The 27,404-nt window shown below is 58.1% G+C and overlaps 4 protein-coding genes across 11 annotated transcripts; 3 read left to right on the top strand and 1 right to left on the bottom strand.

Annotated features, from left to right (window-relative positions):
• The first annotated feature begins 1,465 nt into the window (after window positions 1–1,465).
• CDC42EP4 (CDC42 effector protein 4) lies at window positions 1,466–8,714 on the top strand. 4 transcript variants are annotated; one of them, XM_074847539.1, is made up of 2 exons: window positions 1,466–1,524; window positions 6,744–8,714. In XM_074847539.1, exon 2 carries the CDS (start codon window positions 6,863–6,865, stop codon window positions 7,790–7,792), a length of 930 nt encoding a protein of 309 aa, XP_074703640.1. In that variant the 5' UTR covers window positions 1,466–1,524; window positions 6,744–6,862; the 3' UTR covers window positions 7,793–8,714. The 4 variants fall into 4 exon arrangements, with proteins under 4 accessions (XP_074703640.1, XP_074703641.1, XP_074703643.1 ...); XM_074847540.1 differs by lacking the exon at window positions 1,466–1,524 and adding an exon at window positions 4,447–4,467; XM_074847542.1 differs by lacking the exon at window positions 1,466–1,524 and adding an exon at window positions 4,819–4,838.
• Window positions 8,715–11,183: 2,469 nt separating this feature from the next.
• Window positions 11,184–14,525, top strand: CPSF4L (cleavage and polyadenylation specific factor 4 like). The gene is given in 8 exon segments (XM_074847389.1): window positions 11,184–11,286; window positions 11,561–11,611; window positions 12,058–12,210; window positions 12,474–12,569; window positions 13,091–13,184; window positions 13,496–13,538; window positions 13,693–13,875; window positions 14,233–14,525. Coding segments are annotated over 8 exon segments (792 nt in total). The 3' UTR covers window positions 14,302–14,525.
• Window positions 14,526–14,673: 148 nt separating this feature from the next.
• MTNAP1 (mitochondrial nucleoid associated protein 1) lies at window positions 14,674–18,328 on the bottom strand. 2 transcript variants are annotated; one of them, XM_074847387.1, is made up of 4 exons: window positions 16,935–18,328; window positions 16,448–16,555; window positions 16,148–16,264; window positions 14,674–15,646 (listed from the first exon to the last, which is right to left on the bottom strand). In XM_074847387.1, exons 1-4 carry the CDS (start codon window positions 18,259–18,261, stop codon window positions 15,618–15,620), a joined length of 1,581 nt encoding a protein of 526 aa, XP_074703488.1. In that variant the 5' UTR covers window positions 18,262–18,328; the 3' UTR covers window positions 14,674–15,617. The 2 variants fall into 2 exon arrangements, with proteins under 2 accessions (XP_074703488.1, XP_074703487.1); XM_074847386.1 differs by lacking the exon at window positions 14,674–15,646 and having other exon boundaries at window positions 15,943–16,264.
• A 108-nt stretch (window positions 18,329–18,436) lies between these two features.
• Window positions 18,437–26,997, top strand: VCF1 (VCP nuclear cofactor family member 1). Of its 4 annotated transcripts, XM_074847766.1 has the most exons (5): window positions 18,437–18,628; window positions 20,342–20,438; window positions 24,279–24,320; window positions 24,592–24,654; window positions 26,345–26,997. In XM_074847766.1, the coding sequence occupies exons 1-5, from the start codon at window positions 18,582–18,584 to the stop codon at window positions 26,585–26,587; spliced, it is 492 nt and encodes a 163-aa protein (XP_074703867.1). In that variant the 5' UTR covers window positions 18,437–18,581; the 3' UTR covers window positions 26,588–26,997. The 4 variants fall into 4 exon arrangements, with proteins under 4 accessions (XP_074703867.1, XP_074703868.1, XP_074703869.1 ...); XM_074847767.1 differs by lacking the exon at window positions 24,279–24,320; XM_074847768.1 differs by lacking the exon at window positions 24,592–24,654.
• The last annotated feature ends 407 nt before the right edge of the window (window positions 26,998–27,404 follow it).

The following is a 27,404-nucleotide window of genomic DNA, read 5'->3' as shown; positions in this document are numbered from 1 at the left end:
GAAAATAAATTTTCCCAAACAAAGCAGCTATGAAAATGGTGCTGGCGTGAGCTGAGGGAGCGGCACGGCCTGGGAAGCAGATTGTGGGCACGAACGGAGGCGGGGTGGTGCCGGACACCAGGGCTGTGGGCAGAGGCCGTGCCCTGGGCGGTTTGGCCACGGTGCTCAGCCCGGCGGAGTCTCTCCACCGTGCCAACGCTGGCATCTCCGCAGTGCCAGGCGCTGGCCTCGCTGCCCGCGGGAACGGCTGCTCCGTGGTTGTGCCACTGGCGGCCTCCTGCCCTTCCCACGGAGGGAAGCGTCTGCCCCAAGCTGAGCCAACACACCTGGCCCCCTGGTTGGTGTCGCCGAGGCCAGGGCTGGCCGCAGCTCCTTGCACCAGTGACGTGAGAAACCTTCGGTCCCCCACAGCTTCATGTCCCAGCATGCGAGTCCCTGGGGTCATGCAGCTGGGGCACCCCCCGACCCCACTTGCCACCCCCCCGATGCCCCAGCCTGGCTCCTTCCACAGCGACACCAGGCGCTCCGGAATATGCGAGACACGCTGAATTAGGCAGATTCGGGATAATCTCGTGGTCTCTTCTGCCCCTTTTCTCCCACAAAGGTCTCACCTTAATCCCCCGGAGCACCGCTGTGCAGCCCTGCACTCTCCCTGTCGGCACATGGCCAGTGCCGGGGGGCTGGGGTGGCCACGATGGCCTGGTCATGGACCCTCTAACCGAGCAGCAGTGGGGCTGGCTGGGGACAGAGAGCTGGGGGGGGCAGTGGGAGATGCTGCAGTGGGTGTCACGGTCACGAGTGGGGCTGAACCCGCCTCCTCTTGCCAGCTCAGTTGAGCTCTTAATTTCTTTTAATTAATTAGAGTCAGTCACCCCCCCACCTCCTCGACCCTGGCCTGTCTGCCAGGGGTGCAGCCAGCCCCTTGCTCTGCCCCTGGGGATCCCACTTGGATCCTGCCCCCCAGGATCTCTCTGCCCTGACCCCACTGGGAACCTTTCCCGAGAGAAGGAACATCCACAACCCCCACGGCCACGGATCCCTGCACCCCACCCAGGAGGGGTCGGGGACCCCACTCGGGACCCCCCCGAGGGGAGAGGCCCCCAGTCGGGAACCCCCCACACTCCCGCGCATCTCTGCGCCCCACCCAGGAGGGGTTGGGGGCCCCACCCGGGACCCCCTCGAGGGAAAAGACGCCCACTCGGGACCCCCCCACATTCCCGCGGATCTCTGCACCCCACCCAGGGGTGGTCGGGGCCCCCACTCGTGACCCCACTCGGGGGACACCCCCCACGGGCGGGGCCCCGCCTGGGACAAGGGTTACCTCCCCCCCCGCCCCACTCGGGTTTGAATGGAGGGTGTGGGGCTGCCCCGTGACGTGTGGCCGCGCCATTGGCCCGGGCGGGGCGATGACATCATGGTCGCCGCGGCGGCGGGGGGGGGGACGGGGAGGGCGGAGGGGGGGGCAGTTTCCCTCCGGCTCGGCTCGGCTCGGCCATGGACCGGCGGCGGCGCCCGGGCGCGCAGGTAACGGGGGGGGGGTCTGGGCTACGCTGGGGCTCGGCTCAGCCCGGCCCGGCTCGGCACGGTGGGGGGGGGCAGCCGGGCCACGGCTCGGCTATTGTCCGGCGGCGGGCGCGGTCCCCGGGGCTACCCCAAGCCCCCCCCGCTGCGCCCCGCTCCGGTAACGGGCTGGGGGAGGCGGTGACCCCCCCTTCCCCCCTGTCCGGTTGCCGGGGGGCCAGGCGCGGGTGGGCGAAGGGGTTAACAGGATGCGGAGCCGGGTTTGCCCAGCGCGGGGCACCGGCCCGGCTCACCCCGCCCCGGCGCTTGGCGAGTGACCGTCGCTCGCCCGTGGCTCCCCCCCCACCCCGCGTTCGGTGGAACCTGACGGGGGGGTTCGGGGGTGCCCGGAGCCGTCGGTGGCCGCAGCCGGGGCGGTGGCTGCCCGCGGCCCTTCTCGGAAAGGCTGATCCTCCCCGCGCTGGAGCGGGTCCAGCAGCACCCCCGGGCCGGCCGGGGCTGGGCGCAGGCGGGTGCTGAGTCAGAGCCACCCAAAATCCCCCTCCAGCTCATCCCCGGGGGGGGGGACAGGGAATGAGGGGCCCCCCAGATTGCCCTCCCACATTACTCAGCCCCCCTGGGGACCACACGCCGGCTCCCATGGGTGCCCCAGCTTCCCTAAGCCTGCACATGGGGTTGGCTACCAAACCCCCTCCTGGGGCTAGTGGGCCGCGACTGCTCGCGGGGAGCTGGCCTCAGCCCTGGCCGCCCTGGTTTGACCCCGGCGGTAGCAGCGCTGAGTATAGATGTTTCCGTGTGTGGAATGTATAGATCGGGGTGTTCTAAAGGGACGGGGGCCCGGCAGCAGTTTTGGGGGTGTGGGGGGAAACTGAGGCACGGAGCGAGGGGCCGAAGGGAGCGCGAGTCTCCGCGCCCCGGGACGGGGTTTTCTCCCCCGTTGGGTGCAGAGTAAACAAGTCTAGTTTGGACACGGCTCCCTCAGCGACCGTGGAGCGAATCCAGCCCGGAGGAGTTTCGGTGGGTTGGGGTCGTGGCGGACGGGGTGGCGGGGAAAGAGCAAGTCCAGCCTGAATCCCCGTCACCGGGGCCACCCGCCGGACTCTGTGCCGCGGGGTGACCCAGCAGTGGGGCTCCTCCGCAGCCCCCCACCGCCGCTGCCCGCAGGCAGCCCCGCTGCCGGCAGCGTTGTGCTGACCGTGGCGGTCTCTCCCTTTGTTCCCCAGGTTTTGTCGTGAGCGCAAACAGCCGGCGCGGTCGCGGGGGCCCCCCCCCCCAAAAAAACCCTGAGCTGGCTGGCTGGGGGGTGCTGGGTCCCGCCGGCAGGTAGGCTGGCGTGGCCAAGCCGTGGGAAGGCTGCCTGTTTACTTCCCGTCCACCCCAGCGAAACCACAGGAATTTGGAGCCCGGCGGAGGTCGGGAGGGCTGTTTAGCCCCAGTATCCTGTCGGACCCCGGCCAGCCCCTGTTGTTGTGAGAGACAGAGCTGGGGCCAGCCAGGAGATAACCTCTCCCCCCGGAAATGTCCCCTCCTCGCCCCGGTGAGCCACGGGCTGGTTCATGGCCCTGGAGCAGGAGGATTTATGGTCCTGTGCGTGTTCTGGCGTGTCCTGCCAATAGTTCCTCGCTGAACTCTGGCTCCCGGTCGTTGGCAGTCCCTCGGGGAGCACAGCTCTGCTTTCGGCACCGGGGCGGTGAGTTCCCCGCCTTGCTGTGTGCCGGTAACCCCCGCCAGAGCCGGGCTTCACCTCCCACCCCGGTGAGCCGTCTCGCTGGCCTTGGCTCCGATACTGGCCGCCGGCTGCCTTTCCGCTTCCAAAGGCGTTACCGGGGCTGCTCCACGCGTCCCACGGCTGAACCGCAGCGGCGTCCCGGTGCCGGGGACAGGACCAGACCTGTCACCGGGGTGCCTGGGCTGCCCCGCACCAACAGGACCGTCTGCCCCCAGGCCCTGGGAAGACTCGCCGGGGAGCCCGACGCGAGGGTGTGACAGCAGGGCTGGTCCCCTCCCGGGGCTGGCGGTGGCAGGGTGTGACCCGTGCCCTGTCTCCGGCATCTGTCTGCCAGGCAGTGACATCAAAGGGCCTCCTGAGCCGAATTCCCGAGGGGTAGTACATCAGAAAAGTGGGGCTGAGCAGCCGGTGCGTCCTCCCGGGTTCTCCCTGGCCCTGGGCGGCATTGGGGGGGGACCCAACCGGTCCAGCACAGACCCTGCCCCAGCGCCTGGCAGGGTGGGGAGAGCATCCTCTGATCTCGGGGCTGGAGGGCACAGCCTGGGGTGCTCCGCACAGCAAAGCCGGGGAGGCTCGTTTGGAGCCGGCCAGGCCGGCCGGGATGCTTTTCCCCGTCTGCAGGTTTGGCTTTTCCAGCCCATCAACGGGATGAGCTGGGGCAGGATGCGTGGGAGCGCGGCTGGACTCGGCGTTTTTCCCTGGGTGCACCCATTCAGCAGCCTCTTTCTTTAAGCCCCTCGTCCCTCTGGTCCCTGTGGGTGATTGGTGCTGAGCAGGCTGAGATGGGGAGGGTGGGGGGGGTCACCCACACCATCAGGGCACGCGGTCTCCCTGGCTGGGTAGCCAGGGCTGTCCCACCCCCCCACGCTGGCTGTGGGACCCCGCTTGTCCTGTGAGCAGACACCCATTCGCGGGGGAAATCGTGTCCCCGGGGACCTGAGGCTCCATTCGTCGGGGACATAGTGTCCCTGGGGACCTGAGGCTCCCGCTCCTCAGAGCTTGTGGTCCCAAAGGGCTGAGAGGGCAAGCGGGAAGTGGCGCGTGGTCCGTCGGTACACTTTATCCCTCTTGTCCTCCGCAGGTCCCGTCCCCTCCCCTTTTCCCAACGCCCTGCTGGGACTTGGCCGTGCTCTGGGCTCGCTGCCCCAGGCCGGGCAGCGCTCCCTGCCAGCCTGCCTGCCTGCAAAGTCTCTCGGGTTACAGAGCAGCTTTCCCTGGTAGGTAGCTGGCGAGGCGGTGGTGAAGCCGCCCTGGCCTGCTTTTCTTTGTCAAAGTGCCGGCAGTGGGAATGTCACAGGATCCGCTCTCCTCTCCCCTGAGCAAGAGGAGGAGAAAAGGGCTCTGTGTCCCGCTCCCTCCTGGGCAGGACGGGGCCGGCAGCCGGGCTGTGCGGGCAGCAGCGTCCTGCCGCGTTGCCGTCGCCTCTCGGGGCAAGCTGGGAGCGAAGCGTTGAGGGATGGGGGAGATTTTGGCCGCTACAAAAAGGCTTCGTGGGCAGGAGCGTCGAGGGGAGGGACGCGGCGGCTTGTTTTGGAGGCTGTGACGGTGATGGAGAGCTGCTGGCCGGGGAGGCTGCGGCAACGCGCCGGTAACGCTCCAACCTCCCGGTGGCCCCTTTGCCGAGGCTTGCGAAGTATCTCACAAATGCTGAACTTGGCCCCGAAATCTAAATACAAGGGAGGGACAGTCCCCAGATGGCCTAAATCAGCAGCACGGTTGCCTGGCCCAGCTGGGGAGCTCGCCGGGAGTGTTTGTTTTATGTAAAACCAAAGGTTGGAGGAATGCCGGCCTGAGCGGAGACCCTGAGAAGGGAAAATGTCTGTGCCATGCACACGCGCTCGGCTGGGCGTGCGGGAGATCCTGGCGAGGGGGGGAAAATCCACCCAGCTCCTGGTTTGAGGGTGCGGAGAAGGTGGCACGGCTGCTCCGTCTCTTTTCCCCAGTTGTCTGGGGATAAACTGGGGGCTCCCCTGGTCAGAGCCCCCCCCCTCCCCATGCCATCACATCCCCGGGGCTCTGCAGAAGGGCTCAGGCTGCCGCCTTGGCGCGGGGATGGACGGGGAGCGGCGTGGCCAGCGCTGTGCCGTGGGGCCTGGCTGGCCCTGTGGGGAAGCTGCGTGTGGGAGGGCTGGGCACCGGGACTTTGCACCGCCGTGGGGTCAGAGTCCATCCTGCCTGAGGCCCCGCTGCTGCGGCGGGGGACGGACGGGCGTCGCGGGGCAGGTTTGGGAAGGGATGGGGGGGGGGAGCCCTCCCCAGCTGTGCTGGGAGCTGTGGGGCAGACTCTGCGGTGGCCGGCGGAGCTGGGACCGTGCTGCCACGCCTGCCCGTGGGCTGTGGGGCCGGGGCTCGCTGCCGGCTGACGCTGCGGAGCCATTTAGCTGTACTCTGGAGCTGGGTGGGCAATGGGGGGGCGGGGGGGGAATGTGGCCCCCCCACCCCGAGGATCACTCGGAGGAGAGACGTCGGTCGCTTCCCCGTGCGTGTGACGGGGCCGCGGTGTCGCCGGTGGTGCCCGAAGGGAGGAAGCGGGCGGCCACGAGCCCTTCCTCCCCGGCAGCCTCTCCCGGGACCACCTGGGGCTGCCTGGCGCCAGGGGAAGCGCGGGATGCAGTGACGTGGTGGCTGTCCTTGTCCCCCTCCTGCGTGGCCACAGGCATGGGGCTGGACAGGTCGGCTGGTGGCACCGAGGTGGCCATGGGAAGGAGGAATGTGCCTCTCCACATCCCGGTCAGCCATGGCCCTCGTCGTCTTGGCCACTGGCTGCCACCCCTGAGTCACAGCCGTGACAGTGAGGTGGCCAGGAAGGGTGGGCACGGCCACGGGTGGTGAAGAGCAGCATGGAGGGCTTTGGGGTGCTCATGGGCAGCAGCAAGGCTGCACCCCCACATCATCCTCCTGCCAAGGTGAAGGGGTACCCGCGGGTGCCTGCCTGTCCCCGTCCCAGCTCCCCCCGGCACGCCGCTGGGCTGGCGGTGCCTCCCGGGGGCTCTACGCCCTCCTCGCACACTTCCTGCCGTCTGTTTCCAATTCCTCCTGGCGTCTGCTCCTCCCTGCTTTCTTCCAATTAAAAAAAAAAAAAAAAAAAAAAAAAATCCCAGGCATCTTCTCGCCGTGCGGCTCCCAGAGACTCGAGCGCTGCCGTGCCCCGCGCCAGCGGGCTGGGGCTGCGTGGGGAGGGGATGGCGGGTGCCCGCGGTGCCTCGTGTCCCTCCTTGTGCCTGTTCATGTGGGGCACGGGGTTGGGGACCATCCTGTGACACCTCCCGTGCCCAGGGCTTTGTCTTGTGATTCTTTCTGCACGTCTGATCTGTGACCAGGGTCTGGGACCTGCACGTTTAGAGGGTGTGGGGAGCTCGGGGGTGTCTGTGTGGAGGTTATTGCTGGGGGAGCGGAGTGGCTGGTGGCCACGAGGTCATGTTTTGCAGCCTGGCGGGGCTGTGCCCATCCATGTCCTCGAAGCCTGACCATGTCCCTCTCCCCTGTCCCTTAGGAGTGACCCGTCGGTGACGCCGGTGGGAGCGCGGCCGCAGAGCACCAGGTGGGAGCAACCGGCCAGTTCCGTGGTGGGACGTGCGGCTCCGTCTCGGCCGCCCCGGCGCAGCGGCGGCGATGCCGATCCTCAAGCAACTCGTCTCCAACTCTGCCCACTCCAAGCGGCGTTCGCGGGCCGACCTGACGGCCGAGATGATCAGTGCGCCGCTGGGCGACTTCCGCCACACCATGCACGTGGGGCGGGCGGGGGACGCCTTCGGGGACACCTCCTTCCTCACCAGCAAGGCTGGGGAGCCGGGGCCGGAGGTGGGAGAGGAGCCGGGCGCCTCCAAACCCAGCCTGCTCTCCCGGCGTTTCCGCAGCAGCAAACGTTCGCAGTCGGTGACGCGAGGTGACCGGCGGGACATGCTGGGTTCGCTGCGGGACTCGGCGCTCTTTGTGAAGAACGCCGTCTCCCTGCCCCAGCTCAACGAGAAGGAGGTGGACAGGAGCGCGGGGCAGCTGCCCAAGAGTCTCTCCTCCAGCCCCGTCAAGAAGCTGCCCGAGGAGGTGAGTCCTGAAGAGCAGCAGCGCCCGAACGGGGCGGCCGCCGGGCCACTGAGCCCCGGCTTGGACGAGCGCGACTTCGGGGACATCACGGAGCTGCCCGTCGTGGTGGCCAAGAGTGGGGCGGGCATGAAGCACGCCGAGTCCATCATGTCCTTCCACATCGACCTGGGGCCCTCCATGCTCGGGGACGTCCTGAGCATCATGGATAAGGAGCAGTGGGAGCAGGATGAAGACCCCGAGGCGGAGGAAAGCCATGAGGAGGAGGAGGAGGATGCTGCCCTGCCCGGTTCCCCGGCAGCGGCCCCGCCAAGCCAGAGCCCGTCCCGTGGCGCCAGCAGCCACTGCCCCAGAGACAGCAGTTCAGCATCCAGCTGCACCTCGGGACCGGTGGAGCGCAGCCCCGTCCCCGGGCCACCGAGCCAGCGGGGGGGCCCCCCAAAACGCCCCGACAAGGAGTTCTCATTCGCCGACGAAGACGACGACGAGATCAGAGTATAAAAGGCGGGCGGCTGAGCCAAGGGGTCTGGTTCTCATTTGTGGTTGCTTGGACACGGGGCCGAACACCCCGGTGCTGCAACGGGTGGCACCAGGGAAGACTCAACTCCTCACTCGTTCCCTCTCCCCGTCCGCCGGGGACGTGCCGCGGCAGGACAACGCTCTGCTCCCGGGGCCGGGGGCAGCCCCGACGCCTCTTGGCCCTCGGAGAGCTCCAGCACATCCCGGGAGGGGAAAGCAGACTCGATTTTGGTTCTTTCTGTTGGACTTTGGATATTAGCTCTTTTCTTTGTTTTCCCCCTTGTCCATGTAAAGCAATATAGGATCAAACAAGACGAGGCTTTGAAGTTTTAGCCCCTTTAGTAATATATATATTTTTTTCCGCCGTACGGTTTTTACTGCCCTCTGATTTGTACTTAACTTTCTTTACTCTCGCTTTTGGTTTTAACGGAGGGGAGATTTCCCATGAGGAAGGACTTGGCTCTGGAGCTCAGAGGAGGCCTGGGACCGTGGGCAGCTCCAGCTCCCTGGGTTTTTTGGGGACTTTCTGCAGACCAAGAGCCTCCAGCCCCGTGCCATGGTGGGGGCTCACTCCCCATCCCTCAGATGGGTGGATGGATGGATCCATCCCAGGCACTCAACCCTCCAAACAGCCCGGGGGTTGGGGGGATGCCCCCTGGCCAGCCCTCCAGGCGGCTGCTCCCGGGGATGCCGAGGGGAGCGTGGGTCTGTCCCCCATGGGAGGAACACCTGGAACCCCCCCGTGAGCCAGGGCGAGCCCCAGTGTCCCGCGTGCCGGGCGGCCACCGGCGTGGGGCCCAGTCTGGCTGGGCAGTGCCGACGCTGGCCCGGTGCAGGTGGGTGGAAGAGGAGGGTTTTATACCGTGTATGTACAAATGCAAAGAATAAAAGGAAATGGTAGTGAGAGCAGCGGCCTGAGTTCCTGGGGGATGAGACACGTGGGGGGGACACGTGTGCTGGCACCCCACTGCGCAAGTGGGGACCGGTTTTCTCTGTGCTGCCACCATCCCCAGACCCTGTCCTGCTGCCTCCACCTTCCCTGGCTGGAGTCCTGCCCAGCGGCCGGTCCCTTGGCTGGCGTTTCGGCACCTGCAGTGGCCCTGCTTTATCTGCCCGTCGTGCGGGGCCGCCTGTGGCGGGAGGAAGCGGGCGAGCTCCCACCGGCCGGATCTGGCTCCGGGCTGGGACCCTCCGGCCAGGCCGGCTCCTGCCAAGGGACGGCTCTGCCAAGACGCCACTCTGCAACCCACAGCCCCGCTCGCTGCCAGCCAGGGAGGAGGGGAGGGTGATGGGGGGGGTCAGGACTGGCTGTGCCCGCTCCCACAGGCTGGGGGCCAGCGGTGGGGTTGCCCTGGGTGCTCCCAGCCCCGTGGGGCTGCCGTGGCATGGGGAGTGGGGCAAGTTGTTCCCATCCAACAGCGCCGGGGCTGCCTTCCCTCCCCAGTCCCACGTGTGGAGCTGGGCTGTGATGGGGTGAAGTGCTGGGAGCAGCCTCAGAGCCTTTCCCCGGGTGGGTGGAAAGCACCGGCCAGGCTCTCCTCACCGCTGATGGAGGGGGACGAAAGGATTTGGCCCCTCCATCATCTCCTAGGAGGGGCTGGGTGCCCCTGTCCTCCCGGAGGGATCTCCCCTGGTGAAGCTGGTGGGAGCAGGCAAGTGCTGTGCCGCAGTGGGGACACAATGGGGTCCTGTGCATGCGCCAGGCCCGATGCAACGCCCCATGGCATGAGACATTGGGCTATTGTCCGCCCTGGGGAGAACAACAGCAGCTGCAGCGGGTGGCTCTGAGCTCACCGGGCAGCCTCTGCCTCAGCCACCGCAGCGCAGGCCCCCCCCGCCCCATGCCAGCATCCCCTGCGCCCATCGTCCTGGTCCCTGCCTCCTGCGAGGTCACCAGGCTGCTGCGGGGGGATTCTGGCTCCTCTTGTCCCTTAAGGGCACTCTGACACAAAGCAGCGGGGCAGGGCATTGGGGGTTGCACCCCCTCCTGGGACCCCCTCGCTCCCCAGGACCTCATGGGGAGGGGACAGGCCCTGGGGTGACACGTGACCATCACTTGGCAGTTGTGATCTTTGTGACGCCTGTCATCTCCAGCCTCCCGCTCGGCAGCACCGCGCTGCCACGAGCCGATGGGGCAGAAAGCGGTGCCGGCTCACTGAGCACGCACAGGACATGGCCCCGCTCGACGGGACGGGACAGTGGCCCTGGCACACCACAAGCAAGTGAGCACGGGGCCAGCACAACAGGTCCTGGGCTAGTGGGGCTAGTAGTGTGGCGCCAGCAGCGTGGCCAGCGCTTGCTGCGGAGCGGGGCTGTGCCCACAGCCTCCCCAAAACCCTCCATCCGCACAGCACGGGGCACCCGGCTCGGTGCTGGGTCGGTGCACAGCACCCGCAGGCAGCGCTCCGGCAAGCGGGCAGCACTGGTCCAGTGCCTTTATCACTAGTGACAGAATGGGAGCAGGTCTCCGTCCCCGATGCGTCAGGCCACGTCGCTGCGGGCGTGTGCCGGGGACAAGCGTGGCTGCGGGAGCCACGTGATGGCGGAGGGACGGAGCGTTAGGTTAAACCTGGGGGCTGCGTTGTCTTTTTCTGGGTGCAGCGTGGCACCGTGGTCGTGCCTGGCACGTGCCACTGCGGCCTGGCATGCGTGTGAGCCCCCGGCCCGGCAGCGGGGACCAAAGGAGCTTCTCCTCAGGGTGCAAAGTGTGACCTGGCCGTCCCCACCATGACCCCGGGGACATGGGTTTGTCCTGCCGGGTACCAGACGCTGGAGAGAGGGGCTGGGGCTGGTGCTCAGAGCACTCAGAGCCCAACAAAACCCACGCAGGATCCGTCCCTTGCTATCTGAGCGTTTAGTTACAGCACCTAGGCCACATTTGGTTCAGTTTAAGGCAGCAGCCCCCGTGGGAGGGGGCTTGAACCCAGCTCACAGCCAGCCCCGACAGCCCCCGATGCTCCTGGGGAGATGGGGGGCAGCCGCGCTGCCCCAGAGCCGGGGCTGGAGGAAAAAGCAGATGTTGGTGCGGAGAGGCAATGACGGCGGGGTGGGGGGGGATGCGATGGGGGCCTGGGGCTGAGCTCCCTGCAGCTGGGCTGCAGCACCAGGCGATCACGGCTGCAAATTGAGATCAGATGTGGGCTGCTTCTCTCTCTAAATGGAGCTCTCCGGGCTGCTGCCTGGGCTCATTTTACTCTGGCTTAGGGAGGAGGAGGAGGATTCGCTGGGGCCCAGGTTGGCTGCAGTGATCTGCAGAGCGTGGTGCTCCCTCGGGAGAGCTGGGCTTTCCTCGGGCAGCCCCACTGCCAGCCCCTTTGCTGCCGCCCGCCCTGCCTGCGCGGGGCTGGGGGTGCCTCTTGGCAGAGCAGGGGGGATGCAGGAGCTGGTGGCTGGTGTGGAGAAGATCAGGTTTGATCTGGAGGCTGACGTGGAGCAGCAGTGGGGAGCTCGGCCCCTGCCCTTCCCGGGTATGGATGGTAAGTTGGGGACAGGGTCCTGTGGCATCCTTGGAGGGTAACAGGGGTGCAGGAGGTGTTGGGGTAGTCCTGGCTCTCACTGCACCCCTCACAACGCCTGGGTGCCCCTGGTCCTGCCTCTTCCCCAGGGCTCCTGCCTGCAGCCGGGCTGGCTCCAGGCATCGCTCCTTTGGGGGTGCATCTGGCACAGCTTTGGGGGAGGCTGAGAAGCTCTTGCTATTGGTGGCACCGGGGCCGGGGGGTGAAGCTCTCCCTGCCCTGCTTTCCCCTGCAGAGCTGGGGGCGGCTGCCTGTGAGTTCTTCCACTGAGGGCTGTGCACCAAGGGTGAGTGCTGGGGACAGGGATGTCCCCTGCAAGATCCTGGGGACACCAGGGAGCTGGACAGGCCCCTCTCCATTCCGTGACCAGCCCACATCCACAGCGGATTGCTCTGTGGCCAGTGGGTTGGCAGGTTTGGCCTGTGATTCTAACACTGCCCAGAGCCCATCGTCCCCCCCAGCCCTTTGAATGAGCGCTCCTACCCCTCTGCACCGGGGAGGGCTTGAGCACCTCCGGGGCAACCAGACCTTGACAGGTCCTGGGGCACCGAGCCCCACACACCCACTGGGTGCCCCAAATCTCCTCCACAGCTCAGAAAGCTCCTGCTGGCATGTCCCAAGCCAAGGAGCTGGGGTGCTGGGGCGGGAGGTTCCTGGGTGCAGGCAGGGGCTGTGATGGCGGGGGCCAGGGGGCACGGGCAGGCCACGATGGTGGGTGTGTGCCGTGGGCAGGCGTGCTGTGCCCCTTCCCGCACGCCGGCGGGGAGAAAACAGTGGTGTGCAAGCACTGGCTGCGCGGGCTCTGCAAGAAGGGCGATGGGTGTGACTTCCTGCACGAGTACGACGCGACCAAGGTGCCCGAGTGCTATTTCCATGCCAAGCTTGGTAGGTGTGGGACGGGGCTGGGGACCGCAGTGAGCCTCTCCCACCCCAGCACCTGTGTCCCTCGGGTCTGGCCTCAGGCAAGTGCCTGATGCCACCTCCTGTCTGTGGGAAGAAACGCTGCTGGCACCCACCCAGGGCCACTGTGCCCCAGGGCAAGTCTGGGTGCTCCTGGGGCACCATGGTTCCTCCCAGCCCATCCTTGAGTGATTTCTACTGCGTCTGAGTGAGCGTTGTCCCACATGTCCCACCCTTTGCTCCCACAGGTGAGTGCAGCAACAAGGATTGTCCCTTCCCACACGCTGATGCCACCTCCAGCCCCGTGGGCTGCCCCTGGTACGACCGCGGTTTCTGCTGGAATGGTGAGCTGCCGGGGTGAGCAGGGGCTGCCCACTCTCCTGTGGCAGTGCTGACTGGCTCTTAGGAAGGATTTCTTTGCAGAAGGGGTTGTTGGGCGTTGGAATGGGCTGCCCAGGGCAGGGGGGGGGAGTCCCCATCCCTGGAGGGGTTGAAGAGTCGGGTTGACCCAGTGCTGAGGGATCTGGTGGAGCTGGGAACGGTCAGGGTGAGGTTCATGGTGGGACTGGAGGAGCTTCAGGGGCTTTTCCAGCCAAGATGATTCTGTGTTCCCTACCCACTGGTGATGAGGGGCCCCTGCTGCCACCTCTGAGGTGACCAAGCCACAGTGGGGTGAAGCACAGTCTGGGGACTGCCTGGGGGTGGCACTGGGAGCTCGGTGGGGCTTTGGGCTTGGGGCAGCAAAGGCCCCCGTAGAGCTGAAGGGAAGGGGGCTGCTGGGGAAAGCTGAGCTCCCGAAATCCCTGCGGGGCAGGGCATGGGGTGCCATGTCCCCACAAATGGGCACCTCTCCTCTGCATGGCAGGTCCCCTGTGCAAGTACCAGCACACGCGGAGGGTGATGTGTACCAACTACCTCGTCGGCTTCTGCCCGGAAGGACCCAAGTGTAAATTCATGCAGTATGTAGGGGGCAGGCTGCGGGGGAGCTCGGGGGATGGACGGGGCCCCTCCCCAAGGCTGCGGGGGTGGCTGTGGCCCTTGAAGTGTCTGGGTCAAGGACAAGGGTGCTTTGGGTCCTTCTGGTCTCTCCCTGTGTCCAACCTGAGCTGGGGACCACAGGGTTTGCAGCAGGTGGGCAGGGGACAGCCCCAGTCCCTCTGGGGATGCCTGTACCAGCTCCTTGAGGCCAAGGGAGCTACGGGGGGTGATCTGGGGGTAGCCCTTGCCATGTCCCAGGGAGTAACTGCCTGTCCTCTGTGTCCCCTTCCAGCCTCAAGGCTGGGCTGATGCCGAGCAGCACGGATCCACCCAAGGTGAGGCAGGGATGGTCCTGTGCCATTCCCTCTTGAGCTGAAACCCTTTTGCTCTGTGCCTCTGCCCAGCAGCTCTTGCTTCCCTTGCTTCTGCCCCAGCTTTTGTGGGACAGAAGCTGCCATCTCCCCCTCCTGCCCTGTGTTGCCCCCCCAGGGAGCTGGTTGTCCTTGGGGGCTGGTCCAGCTGGACCTGGCTGCTGGCAAGGAGAACGGCTGCAGGGATGAGCCACCCGTGAAGCCCCCTCCACCAGTCACCGACACCACCCAGCACTTGTGGGACCCTAAAAGCTGTGCCTTGGGCCCACAGAGCCAGCTTGAACAAGGCATCTGCTTCAAGGTGAGTGTTTCTGAGGGGCTGGGAGCAATGGCCTTGCCTTGGAAGGGGAGGGTACAGTGTCTCAAAACAGCTCCCTTGGCTCGAGATGTCTGAGGCTGTCCTTGGGTTGAAATAATCTGACTGCAAGTGAAGGAAATAAACCCTTGGTGTGCAGTGGAACAGCCCCGGAGAGCAGCGAGCCCCTCGCGTGCCTCTGGGTGGGAGGTTTGGTGCAGTTGGGGGGGGTCTCGGGGTGCAGGTGTGAGCTGTGCTGGACCAAGACACGGCTCCGTTCGCCCCCACTGCTGGGAAATGACAGGAAAATGAACATGTGACCTTGATGCAGCACTAAACTGACACCTCTCCCTGTGCCCCCAGTGCAGACAGAAGGGTCACCACACCAGTAAGAGTGGGAAGACTCAGGTGGGAATCCTGCTGGGGAAGTGACTGGAGTGACTGGCTGTGGAAAGAGGACACCATAAAGCGTGACATGGAGCCAGCCAGACGGCCACGAGGGCAGCTGCCGGACTAGAAAAGCCAGTTGGTTCTGCTCAGCACCAGCTCTCACAGCTCTTTGCACAAGTAGCAGAGAAATCACAGCTTCCCTAACACAACTAAAATGGGACCCTGCCCAGCTCCCCGTTGCCTCCTACGTGGGTGGACGGGGGCAGTGGGGGTGGTCACTGTGCAATCATGGGTTTGAAGGGGCACGGGACCGCCTTGAGCTGCGGTCCTGAGCAGAGGAGGTGTGGGTCTGCAAATCCCCCATGAAGGGGGGCAAGAAGCACCATGTCTGAGCACACAGTACCAAGCAGGAAAGGAAAATTCACAAAGGCTTTTATTGCTGGCGAGAGGGAGTTTGTGGTGAAACACCTCTGACACAGTACTACCGCACTCTCTTTGAATAAAGAGTTCACACTTTTTTTTCTTGGGTGCTTTTTTTTTTTTTCCACCCTTCATGCCTGTAATGTGACCAACCCTTTTCCAGACATGTTTGGTGATGGCAGGCTACAACTAGTGCTCTAACTGTCCTCGTTTGTCTGAGACAGCATCGCTTTGCCCTTTGGGCACAACAGTTAATCCAATGGATTTTCTTCCTCCAGAAATAGGGCGCTGCGGTCTGAGTGCTGCCGCTTTAATGCCTGTGCAAAGATCCTTCCCGCAGAGCCTGGGCAGTCCCACCAGCGCTGTGCTGACAGCAAAGAGGGGGCTGGGGGCCCTTTGTGGAAGGGATTACCCTGCTCCTGCCATCACACTTGCTGTGGAGAGGGGTAAGTCAAAGATGGGCTGTGCTGGGCATTAACTCCGCTAACTTCAAGGGAATGGTTGTTCTGGGTGAAGCTTACCCTGCCACAAGCTCCACAAACCTTCCTGCCAAACACTCTGACTACAACATAACACGTTGATTGGTCTGTATTAACAGCCCAGGTCAAGGAGTTGTTGTTTCTGGGGTCCCAAAATGAGAGATTTTGGCTTCTGCAGACTCCAGGAGCTCTGCTGCACACAGACCTCTGAGAGGCAACTTGAACACTTTCAGCGTTAAACGCTGCCTGAACCACAGAGCAGCGACCGCAGGCTGTTACTGTCAGTGTCAACCCCCTGCCTACAGGAGGGTAAGTGAAAAGCAGCCCCCTCAGCAATTAAAGAACCATCTCTGATGGTAAATGGGCCTCTGCTGATTTGAACCCCTGTTGGGACACTGGTTGTAAGCACTTCTGCTCCCAAATATTTGTGACTGTTCCTTGGGCGCTGTTCCAGCTTCTTCAGTGGTATTTACGCCAGCGATGACACTCTAGAAAAATGGGAGGGGAAAACCAGAAGAGTGTCAGCACAGGGCTACGCTCGGGGACAGCCATGGTGGGGAGACTGACTGCAGCCTTCTTGGTTTACGTGCTGCAGAGCTGCGCATGCGAGCAAGTCCTGCTGGGGAAACTACATAAGCACCAGTAAATCCCTTGTCATTTATAAGTAAATTCAGGGAATGAGTGCTTAGTGTTGGAACATTTCCTCCCTCTGCTTTGTGCAGGGTTTAACAGTGCTCCTGACAGTTCCTGGTGCTCTCCAGGGAAAAGCTGTGAATCAGCAATTGTTATTACCACCTTTATTATCGAGATTCCTCCCTCTACCTAAGCCAGGTCAGCATACTGTTCTCTGAGCTCCGATATTAGTCTTAACTGGGATGTACTTAAATTATTTCAGAGCTTGAATTAACATGAATGACAAACAGACTTTCCAATTGCTGCAAAAAATGAGAATTCCTGAAATAAGACAGATACCAAGAAGGAAATCTTACTAATGTGCTGGTAGTTCCAGCCATAGCTGAGGAGGCAGTATCCGGCCAGCAGCATGGAGATCCCAGCTGGTCCACCCCTCTTCACGTTGATGTACTTGTCGTAATAGCTGCTCCAGGCTGTTGGAACAGAAATGCAAGGGTCAAATCACATGCAGGTTTTATGGAGTTCATTGGTTTCCAAAGCCAAATGGTTGGGTCTATTCTTTATAAAGATCCAGCCTGGCTGCTCAGCCCAGGCTGCAGCAAGTAAATCAGGTAAGTGGGAGAATTCTGCTCCAATGGCCAGGAATTTAGCCTCACCTTTCTGCACTCCTCCAAGCAGCCGCGGGGGAGAAAAGTCGCAGGTGGTCAGCCACGCGGGCAGCTCCCCCAGCTTTACATCCATCAGAGGCTGTGCTGAGAGGGGACCTGGGCAAGAAGAAGCCAGAGTGGTCAAAGGTAGGATAGCGAGAGCAACGCTGCGCTGGGTGGTGAGCACAGAGCCGCTATCCAACACGGCTGCAAGTGACTTGGGCTTGGGACTGACTGCTCGGAAAGAAAGAACGAATCATCTTCCCCACAAAGTGAGCTGGCTCCACCAGCCCAAACATGCAAAAGCCTGACTCAAACCTAAATAAAAATGTAAACCATTGGTTCTGCAGGCTGGAGGGTTGGCTAGTTAACCTCCCTGAATCCTTTCTAGACGCGCCCAGCAGCTCAGCATTTCCTACCCCTCCTCTCCCACTCACATCGGACAGTTTACCCTGACAGTGCAGTAAATCTCAGCAGCAGAGACTTCTCACGTTACCTTGCCGGCCCTTTGAGAGGTTGCTTTTTGGTGTCTTCATTGTGATCCGCACATTTTCTTGGAAAGGCTTCCCTGGAAAAATACTCAGCCCATCGTAATTAGGATAGAAGTCTGGAAACCACTCTAAGCCCGTGGCACCCACGGCCACGCTCCTGCCAGAGGCCTGGGATAGACAGATGGGTTGGCTTTTGGAGGTGTGGAGCGAGAGCTGGTGCAACGCCAGCTCGGTGTCCCTCCTCGCATTCAGGATGGGCTCGGGAGCTACAGCCATCTGCTTCTTGCTCTCTTGAAGCTTTTGTATGCTGGTTAGGTAATTTTTGGATGTCCCTTCACTGTGACCTCTGAAACCCTCCATCACTGACAGATGGAGGCTCTTGGTATGCAAAGCAGAAAGAGGGGCTTTATATTCCACACCAACTTCTTGGTACATCTGCTTCTCTTCTGTCACGCTTTTGTCTATTACCTCCTGCTGAATGAGGTCACCGGGGCTACTTCTGCAGCCAGCTTCAGGGGCATCTTGAAGCACGTGTATTTCTGTGGCCTTTAAACTACGGCCTTTTTCTCCCTTTGCGCTTGCAGACGCATTCTCCACAGCTCCAAGGCCGCGCGTCTCTGTGTTTGGGGTTTCTGCTACAGTGATTCCCTCCTGCGGGTCAGGCTGGGCTGTGTCAGCGTGGCCAGCAGCGCTGCCCGGAGCCGGCCCTTCCACAGGCGACCTGTGTGTGCTGGGGCTTCCTGCTGGAGCGTCCCTGCTGCTGGAACCGCTCTTCTCCCTGATCACCCTGGCGCGGTGCTTCTCTATCACTATTTTCACCCCATTACTCAGCTTTTTGGGTATCTCTTTAACCTCCTCGGGGAGCAAATCGAGGGACCTGGCTATGTCCTGCACCTCGGGCTCCACCTTCTGCTCTGCGCGGTCTCCGTCGGGCTGGTGGTGCAGAGCGGGGCCGGACCCTCCACCCGGCTCGGCCGCGGCCTTCTTCCCTTTCCGGGCCGCCTCCTCCCGCGGGGCTGCGCCGGGGCTGGGCGGCCGCTTGCTGCTCTTACCGGCCGCTGCCGCCCGTGGCCTGCTGCCTGCCCCGGGCCCGGCGGCGGGGCTGGTCCCGCCCGAGCCGCTCCCGAGCGCGGAGAGCCCGGCGGTCAGGCCTAGGCCTGGGGCGCTGCTGCCGACCGGGCCGCGGCCCGGGCCTGGGCCTGAACTTGGCCCCGGGGCGCTGCCGGGGGCTGGGCTCGGCGCGGCCTTGCAGTGCGGGAGGTGGGAGCGGAGCCGCTTGAAGGGCCGGTGGCAGTACGGGCACAGCTCCCGCCCCGGCGGCGCCGCGGCCATGGCAGCACCGCACCGCCCTCCCGGGGCCGCTTTTCCGTCAGGCAACGCCGCAGCCGCCCCCCCTCCCCGCGCTGGGGGCCTCAGCCGTTAGCAGCGCGCATGCGCATCCGCCCCGCCCCGGCGCACGCAAGGCACGCACGGGGGGCGTGGCCGCCCGGGGAGGGGGTGGCGCATGCGCAGGAGGCGGAGACGCCGGAAGCGGCCGTTGGAGCCGAGCGGGGGACGTCTCCGCTCAGCGGTGGGCGGCGGGGCCGCGCCGGGTTAGGCCGCAGCCTCTCGCCTTGCTCCGTCCCGCCTCGGGGAGCTCAGCCCAGCCCGCCATGAGCTGCCGGCAGCCGCTGCCGAGCGAGCGGGGAGCGAGACAGAGGTGGGGGAGGGGAGCGCGGCCTGAGGGGAGGTGGCTGGTCCGTGACGGGGGGCCTGGGGCGAGGGGCAGGGGCTCGGCCGCCGGGGGACGGCCTGGAGCGAGGGGTAGGGGCTTGGCCTCTGGGGGACAGCCCCTGGGGCACCGGAGGTGTGTGGGGGGCGTGTATGTGGCGACCTGGGGAGGCGGACTGGCAAGCGGGTGGAGGGGGCGGCTTGAGCGAGAGGGTGCGCGGAAGAGAGGAGCTGCGAGGGTGAGGGGTGGGGGGAGAGGAGAGGAGCGGCCCCCTGATCTGTGGAAGGGGTTAAACCGGGGCCGGGAGTGTGGCGGCGGTGGAACGTTAACGGTGTAGCCGGCGGGGGAAGGGGGCGGTTGGCTGCGTTCGGGAGATCAAACGGGCGTTGAGAGTGCGGAGGGTATGGGAGGCCTCGCGGTGCGCTGGAGGGGTATTGCTCGGCTTGTTGGGGAAGGGGAGGAGGTAGGTCCTGTCTGGGTGGGGGAGAAACAGGAGGGGCCGCGAAGCACGTAGGAGCTGGGCTGTGAGTGCCCGGCGTTGTGAGGCGGCAGGGTAGGGTGTGGGGGGGTGGAGGTGTTGAGTTTGCTTGTGGGCTGCAGGCGTTAAGAAAAGGAGGGGGCAACGCACATGTGGAGCGTGGAGGGGGAAAGGCTTTGCTTAGAGGAGTGGTCCTAGGAGAGGGAGAAGCTGATGAGCTGTGGGCATCCCAGGGATGGGAGAGCTGGGAGGCAGCTCTTGGTCTGTAGGCGTGGACCAAATACTGGCAGCTGAGTCTGCTGCAGAAGCTTGTCTGTAAGAAAACATTCGGTTATAAATACCTCACTTGAGTCTGTTTTGACTCATTTGAGTATGTATTAATTTTTAGGCACCAAAACAGCTCCATCCTGTATTTCGGATAGTGCTCAGTACACCGAGGTCCTGGTTGACCTGTGGTGTTTGTACGGTGGGAAAAATAATTTGATATTAGTATTAAAGTTCCGTGGACACTGGGAGATGTTGGTTTGCAGGAATTCTAGGTTGCTGCTGTTGATCAGCTGCTGTGAAGCAGCGTTGATGTCTTAAGAGGATTGGAAATACATCAGAAACAGGGAAGGATTTTGTCTTCTGTGAGGTGTTTTCTCTCAAAACTTCCCTTCTGCATGGAAAATAATGTTGCTCAGGAATGTGACTTCAAATGCTGTCAGAGTGGAGAGACTAAAGAAAGTCCTCATAGGGGCTAACTGCAGACTCATGTAAACAAGATGAATGTAATTGGGTATTTATTGGAAGTGTGGTCACTGCTGCTCTTTCGGGTGCTTTTCTCAGCCTGTCAGATGTTATTCAAAGTCCCAGGCTTATTTTTAGACGTGTCTGGGTACTGAGACCAGTTCCAAGGCTGAGAATTGTCAAATGAGTTTATTTAGAAAGATGCTGAGGCTTGGTTTTAATGGTAGGTGTGAGTCTGTGTCCCTTAAACCAAGATGAAAACATCAGCCTGGCTACTTTGTGAGAAACGTGGTGGTTTTCTCCTTATTCTGTAGGGAACAGCTAAAAAGAGAATATGAAAGTGCAGAGCACATGGGAGGTTTAGATACAGCCTTCATTCATTTATCAAGTTTTCCTGCTTTTTTTATGGAGTTGCTTTTAGAGAACAAAATAGAAGGTATATTAGTAAGCTGATAATATTTTTTTTTTCTCCTTTCTCCCTGAACTTTCTTCAGGAAGAGGAGAAGGAACGGCAATGAAGATGATGGTCACGTTCCCCAGACAAAACGTAGTACCAGGAATACTGTGCTTCAGGACTCTTGGGACACTGAGGTGAGAGCCTTCTTGGGCAAATTCAGTTTCCTCTAATGCTGAATTTAAATAACAGTTGTAATATTCTGTGAAATTTTATTGATGGAGAGTAGTTACTGAAAACACTTTATTTTACTTTGTGTACGAGGTCACGAGGCTTTTCTCTGCTACGTACTTCAGAGGTTGAAATCTGTAAAACGTGGTTTGGAAATCAGCATGTTCTCCAGTGAACCTGGTTAGCTTTGGCCTGAATATTTCTGTTAATATATTTCAGATACTGAGTGTAGCACTCAAGTGAAGATACAAGAAAAGCATTTGCTGCCACTTTTAGTTTTGCTGTCTGAAATGAGGTGTAGCGTGTCGAGAACCGAGGAGATGACTGGGGTGGATTACAAGCGCGTGTGGTCGCTTTGCTGGCCATCTACTCCTCCAGTTTTGCATTTACTTATAGTAACGTGATTTGTGGTAGAAAGTCAAAAAGCGTTCCAGCTAGTGCGATACACAAAGTGCCTGTTGCAAGCGGTAGTGCTTATCTGATGTTTAAAAAATGCTCTGGTAGAGCTCGGCAGTTTAAACAGGACTTGCTCGTTCACAGCTAAACCAGCTGAACTCAAACTGTTGGGTTTCTGCTCATACTTACCACGATCTTTTGCTGGACGTGGGATAAACTGTCTCTTACTTTCTCATTGCTCACGTGACAGGTGTTCTAGGATAGTGCAATTTGCTAGCTATGAGATTTCTTTTTAAAAAAAGTGCTGGTTTCCAACCTGCTGCCAGATTTCCTGAATTGCTGCCTTATTAATCATCTGAAAATTCACGGTATGCATTTCTAATTAGCAATGCAGTTCTGTTGCAAAACGTTACTGAAAAAGAGCGTGCAGAGCAAAGGCTCCCTCCTGGTTTGTGTCCCTGGAAGTTAATGAAATGAATTTTTTTTAAGGTTTTTGAAATATCCTTGCTGCTTTTTTGTACAGCCCTCTCCGAAGATTTGCCGTAATGAGTAACTACAAGCTATTGCAGTTATCCTGAATTATTAACTATACTTTGACTGCAGGAAATGTTTTGTGCTATGTAGCTTTGAGCAACGTATGGTAATGGCTTCAAATGTATAATTACGTTTAAAATGATACGAAGCTCTGTATCCCACCATTCCTTTTGTGAGGGAGACTCTCTTAACCAGTACACCTTTACACGTAGCTGCTGCGATAGTCAGTGATATGGTACAGAAAACCCTCTTAACAGCTGAGATGTTAATCACGAAGGAATTTGCTGTAATGAAAAATATTCCCGGTTCCTGTATTGCTGTTTTGCCAGAAGTAAGACTTGCTGGGATGAAGTTGTTTTTGTTTCTCGGGTATAACGGGTAGAACCGTAAATAGTTGCTTGCCATCTGACACTGAATCACTTGTCCAACAGGTTAAACACCTCTTCCTGTGTAGAGTAGTTAATGGCTAAACGAGCTTTGTGGCGGGAGGAGGAAGAATTTAGTGTGGAACAAGGGATTGAAGTAGGAGTAATGAAATTTAAGAATATCAGGAAAAACCTTAATGGTGAGTGGCAGAAGCACTTTTGCTTGTCATGTAAACACTTGGCATTTGACCGGGCAAAGCCGCTAAAATGCAGAAATGGAAGTAGTCTTGTAGTAGCCACACACCTTAACTCTGTCCTTAACGGCCGTTTTGTTTGGGGTGCCTGCAAGCGAACAGCATGGGCATGACCTGCCTGCCCCGCTGCCGGCGGAATCGCTGCCGAGGTCCCTGGCTGAGGCTAACATTGAGAGCCCTGCTTCGTGCATGCCCTTGTGTTGTAAAAGTATGTTTTTAACACATTAAACCCTGGTGTGCAGGCAAGGAGAATCTCTTACCGTTGACGCTGAAGTGGAGGAATGCGCCTGCTGGACACAGTTTTACAAAAATCAACATTCTCTTTCTCGAGGGAACAAAATTCACAATGTCATCTACAGATGAATAGAGCTTTTTTTTGTGTGTGTGTGTGTGTGTGTGTGCTTGTTTTCTCGTAATGTAGGATCACTGAATTGAGCATGCCCAGAAATTCAAGCCGTGAGATTAAATCAGTGTTACTCAAATGTTTCTTTAAGGACTTCCTGTGCCAAATGGGGAAATTCTTGTGCTTATAGTGCACAAGTGCTTCCGATTCATGTCACTTTGAAATTCTTGGCCATTTGTAATACTTTTATTTAGTTTCCTGATACTTTGCCATTTGCAAAGACAGCTCTGGCTGATTAAAAATCCTCACTAGCTTTAGGGTATTGAACTGGGAGAGAAAGTCTGTGCGTAGGAGAAATTTGTAACTTCAAAGAGTCGATGAGAAGAGGCTTGCTTTTCATCTGCGGGCATACGCACACCTGCTTTTTGTGAAACATTAGCTAAAGTACTGATTTCTTTTGCCTTCCTTCACTTGCAAGTTGGCTTTTCTCTTGCAGAGTGTGGTTTACATGAGGACATAACCTCATGAGGAAAATCAGGCAGCCCTGTTACTAAAACTGGACTTGGCTTTTGTCAGGATCTCTTTCCATATTTTTGTCTTACTCTTCAGAGCTGACAGCAATACATGTAAGATGAAGGGAGATTTTATTTTTTTTTTTTCTTCTTAGTGGCAGTTCAAATGTGGGCTGTTCTGGGATGTTACCCCTCAGTCCCTCACTTTGAATCTTACTGCTGATGTGAGCTGGATTCCACGCAAAAGGATGTGGCTCTTTTCTCCCAGTAGACTGCTCTTTCATCCAGGGTAGACAGCAGCCTTGACTCCGACTTTGACAGGAGGGAACCTGAGATTATTCAGTCTCTGTCAGCACTGCTTCTTGGCACATTGCTCTAAGGATGTGCAATTCCTGCTCTTCGTGGAACAAACCCACACTCCTGGGTGACAGCCACCCTGAGGACGACAGTAAACTTCTGCTTTGCAGTTCAGTCCGTGAGCAGGCACACGACCAAAACACGAGACTAGAACTACAGCCAACCTTAAACATTAGCAAAGCAGAGCTTTGGCCACTACATTTCACTTCCTGTTCAGCTTCTCCTCCATTTACCAAGAGGCTTGCTGGGTTGTTTTCCCTGGTACTTGGTTATAAATTCAGCCTCAAGTCAGGCAGAATTGAAGTGGATCCTCCGAGGGCCGACTGCAAGCGGCCGCTCACGGGAATTGGGAGAATCTGCAGTTGTGCTCTGCAGCCTGGGGAATCACCAATGAAAAGCCCTTTGCTCTGATTTTCCCTGGGAAGGAAGGGAGTCTGCAGTGTTCTGGGTAACTCTTTTCCTTCCTGAATAACTTCTGTAAAACCTAATTTCTTGTAGTTCCTCTTTGTTATTCTGACCGATGACAGGATTCCCTAGAGATTAGAGGTACCACTGTTGTGCTGGTGGAGATTGCTGAGGCATGGCAGCAGTTGCTTCTCAAAAGTTTTTGTCTAGCACTGCAGCTATGCTGCTCTACAGTATTGCACTATTGAGGACAAGCTGGTCTTAAATTCTAGCTAAACCCAGGTAACGTTTCTGTTAAACCCATCTTGAAAGATTTTTGAGAACAGCAGAGTCTGAATGGCTGTTTCTTAAGTTCCTGTCATGAGTGATTGAGATGCCACGTCGCAGATCAGCAGATGAATACATTTATTGGGACATTTGTTTGGAAATTATTTAAAACTTCGATAGCTACTCGGTGTGATGTTAAGAGGGGCTGATGGGTTGGGTAAACCTTGAAGATGCCCTTTTGATACTTAAATACTCCTAAACTTTCGTTGGGCTACTTTCCTTTGCCCTTTTGCTTAAAACTTTGTTTCATTGTGTAGATGCCTGTCATTGCTGACATGATGACTTTAAGGATTCTTTTTTTGTCTAATTGTAGTCCAAATGCGTAACAGAATGTGCACCACAGCCTGGGGAAATGGTAGGTCTTTGATGTGATTTGGGCAATAAACGGGCTTCACGTGCTAGTGAATTTTTGCATTAGAGAAATGGAAATAAAGAGGGTCTGACAAACCAGATCTGTCAACAGCCTTAGATGTAGGAAGCACGTCCCAGGACACTATCTCGGTTTTAAAAAAATTAGACGTGCATAAAATAACCATTACTAACAGCTCTAAAATGTTTGTTAAGATGTGAAACTTTAGCAGTAAGTAATACTAGATTCTCATTTCGATTTTTACCTTGATTTTCAGAAGGTGCCTGTAACGAAAAACAATAAGGAACACAGACTAAAAGGAAACAAAGTGTCCTGTGCGGTGGGTTTCTCTCCAAGGCTGCTGTGACTTGTTCAGCGTAACAGCATTGCATTTCAATCTTTGTGCTTCTATGCAAACTGAGATGGTCTAGCAAGCACCATTTCGTGGCTCCTCTCTGTCCTTCTGGTGTTCTCTCCCTCTTTAGCGTTAGGAAGAGGAGCCGGTTGCTCATGTAGTTACATCTGCTGCTTCCTCGAGAACGACTTCACATGTGTGGTGTTGTTTTCTCCTCGCTAGCTGAACCTAACACGCCGGTGCGGGTGCAACCTTGGTGCCATTGTCTTGCTTGCTGTACTACAACAGAACTGAAGCATTTTTGGTGCTTAGCAAAACCAGGAAATTTTATGTGGTTGAATTGTCACTATCGATTGTGGAATCAGTGCCATGGGGTTTCCAGTTGGCATTGAGATGTGGTCCACCTCAAATACTCATACAGTGCCTTCCTGGGCCTTTCTCACTGCTCACTGACAGATATGTCGGGTGCAGTTTGCACCATTCTTCGGATTTACCCCAAAGTGGGGCCTTCTGAATGCGGTGCTGACTGTTAAATTACTGTGCACGTCTTTAAATTTGTCTGCCTCTGCTGTGGCCACCAAGCTTTGACTTCTGTGGTTTTGGTTTAATACTTAACAAAAACGTGGGGTGGTTTGGTTTTTTTTTTTAGCTGCTGTCACTTATGCTGGCTGCTTTTGTGAATTAACTTCTTATGGGATGGCAAAGTAGCCGTTCTCTGATTCTTAAGCACCTAAATATTTGTAGTGTTGTCCTGAACAGCATATCACACAGTAATGAAATATTTCAGCTGTAACTAATGGAACCTTTCATTAGCAGCCCTTAAAATGGGGTAAACCAAACAGTTTTATGTCTTTGAAACACTGAAAATGATGGCTAACGCTCTTCCAGTCATTACCATGAAATGTGTTTATCCTAAATGCTGGCAAATAAGCCCTGTCCTCTCTGCGAGCTAAATCTTGAGTTCTCTTTCCTGCATGTGGAAGTCTTCGATGCCTGTTGCTCTTTCACTGTCGTGTTGAGTAAATTGTTATGAAAAACTACCAGTTAATGTTGCCGTCCCAGTACTTAACTGGGAGAAGAGTAGATGTATATATGTCAAGGTGTTCAAAGACTTAAAATGGGTATTGTGTGGCATTTGATTTTAACAGCCTGTTGCTTTGGATGCTTCAGATCTCATTTTAGAAAGATTTGACTTGTAGGAAAATGCTTTGCATGGTGCTTACCTAAAATGTCTGCTAGAACAGAAGTGATAAACTTTTCCTTGTGCCCTGCCTGCCTTTACTGACCCGTGCAGTTCAGTAGGAATGTTCTTTATTTTCCAATTCTCGGATGAATTCAGCAAACTTCACTAGTGCTAACGTGGGTCATGGGGGCAGAGCTGGTGGGCCTAAAACCGAGAGATTGAAATCCAGTGTGCTGGAGGTCGGCGACCCTCCGGGTGAAGGCTTGCTCCTCCCTTCAGCTCGGTGACGCTTGTCATGTGTTGGCAATAACGGAAGCTGTGAATGCCAAGAAAGCACTTGGTGGATTTACGTTAGTCCATCAGGCTGAACGTGAGCCTGCAAATCTGGAAGGGAGGGACTTGCTGTAAGGATTGTTTGCTTACCTGAGGCGTTTCATTACGGACAGGAGAGAGAACTGTGTGATTTTGCTGTTAACCTTCTCTTTGTCTCAGTCCTCCAGCAGCGATAGCGGCAGCAGCAGCAGCAGCTGTAGTAGCAGTAGCATCAACAGCCCTGACAGAGCGTGCGGTGCAGAAACCAGCCTAAACCCGATAATTGCGGGATCCAGTCCTGTCTCCTCTCAGTCCTTCCATGAGCAGTCTGCACTAAGCCAAGGTCCTTACTTCCACATCAACCAGATCCTGAAGGAGGCACACTTTCACAGCTTACAGAGCCGGGGACGCCTTCCCACATGATGAACCAGCAGTTCCCTGCCTTCTGTGAAGGGACAGCACTGTGTAGATTTGATATTTCAACTTAAAAGTTCGTTAAAATGGAATTGCACAAAACGCCTGTTGCCTTTTCAGTCTATATTTGAAATAACAGGTTAACAGGAAATTGTTTACTTGTGGTTTGCTGCACTATTGCAATGCAAAAGGGGCTTTGAAGCAATTTTTATAGGATTCTTTTTGGGGTGGTTACAAAGTACGTGTCAAGAGGAGACTGAGGAATCCACATCTGTGTTATAGGGTTGCAAAATGTCCAATTCCAATCGACTGCCTAATCTGTTTGTTAGCAATTTGTTGCTTTATGTAAAGTTCTCTCAAACATTCATCTTCAGTTTTATAAGTCTTTTTTAATTTCAATAAACTAGTAAAAAATTTATTTGGCAACATACTTTTTTTGAGCCTGTAGAGTTAATGAGACAGAAGAGGTGCTGGCACTGGAATCCCTTAGGACTGCCCCAGCTGTGAACTTTCCACCCAGCTTGGGCCTTATCTTGATCTTTACTGCTGCAGCACTGAAAAAAAAAAATATAATGTGAAAGGAGAACCAGGAAAGCTGAGACAGCTGGAGCTGAAACATCAGGTGCCTGCTGGGTTCACCCAGAGCGCAGTCGTGGGGGCTGGGGAAGGGGCTTTGGAAGGAGAGAGACGGCTTACAGCACTCCACTCCCCCTTTCTAGCTGTGAAATGTGTTTTCTGTTAGTGTGTAGGTTGGTTGTTTTTTTTTTTTTCTTCAATTTGACTTTAAGGTTAACAACTTTTAAGGAATAGGGGGTGAAAGAGGAGC

This window comes from Strix aluco, chromosome 21, assembly GCF_031877795.1.
Source record: "Strix aluco isolate bStrAlu1 chromosome 21, bStrAlu1.hap1, whole genome shotgun sequence".
Taxonomy (NCBI): domain Eukaryota; kingdom Metazoa; phylum Chordata; class Aves; order Strigiformes; family Strigidae; genus Strix; species Strix aluco.
This window is presented reverse-complemented; position numbering and strand designations above follow the sequence as displayed.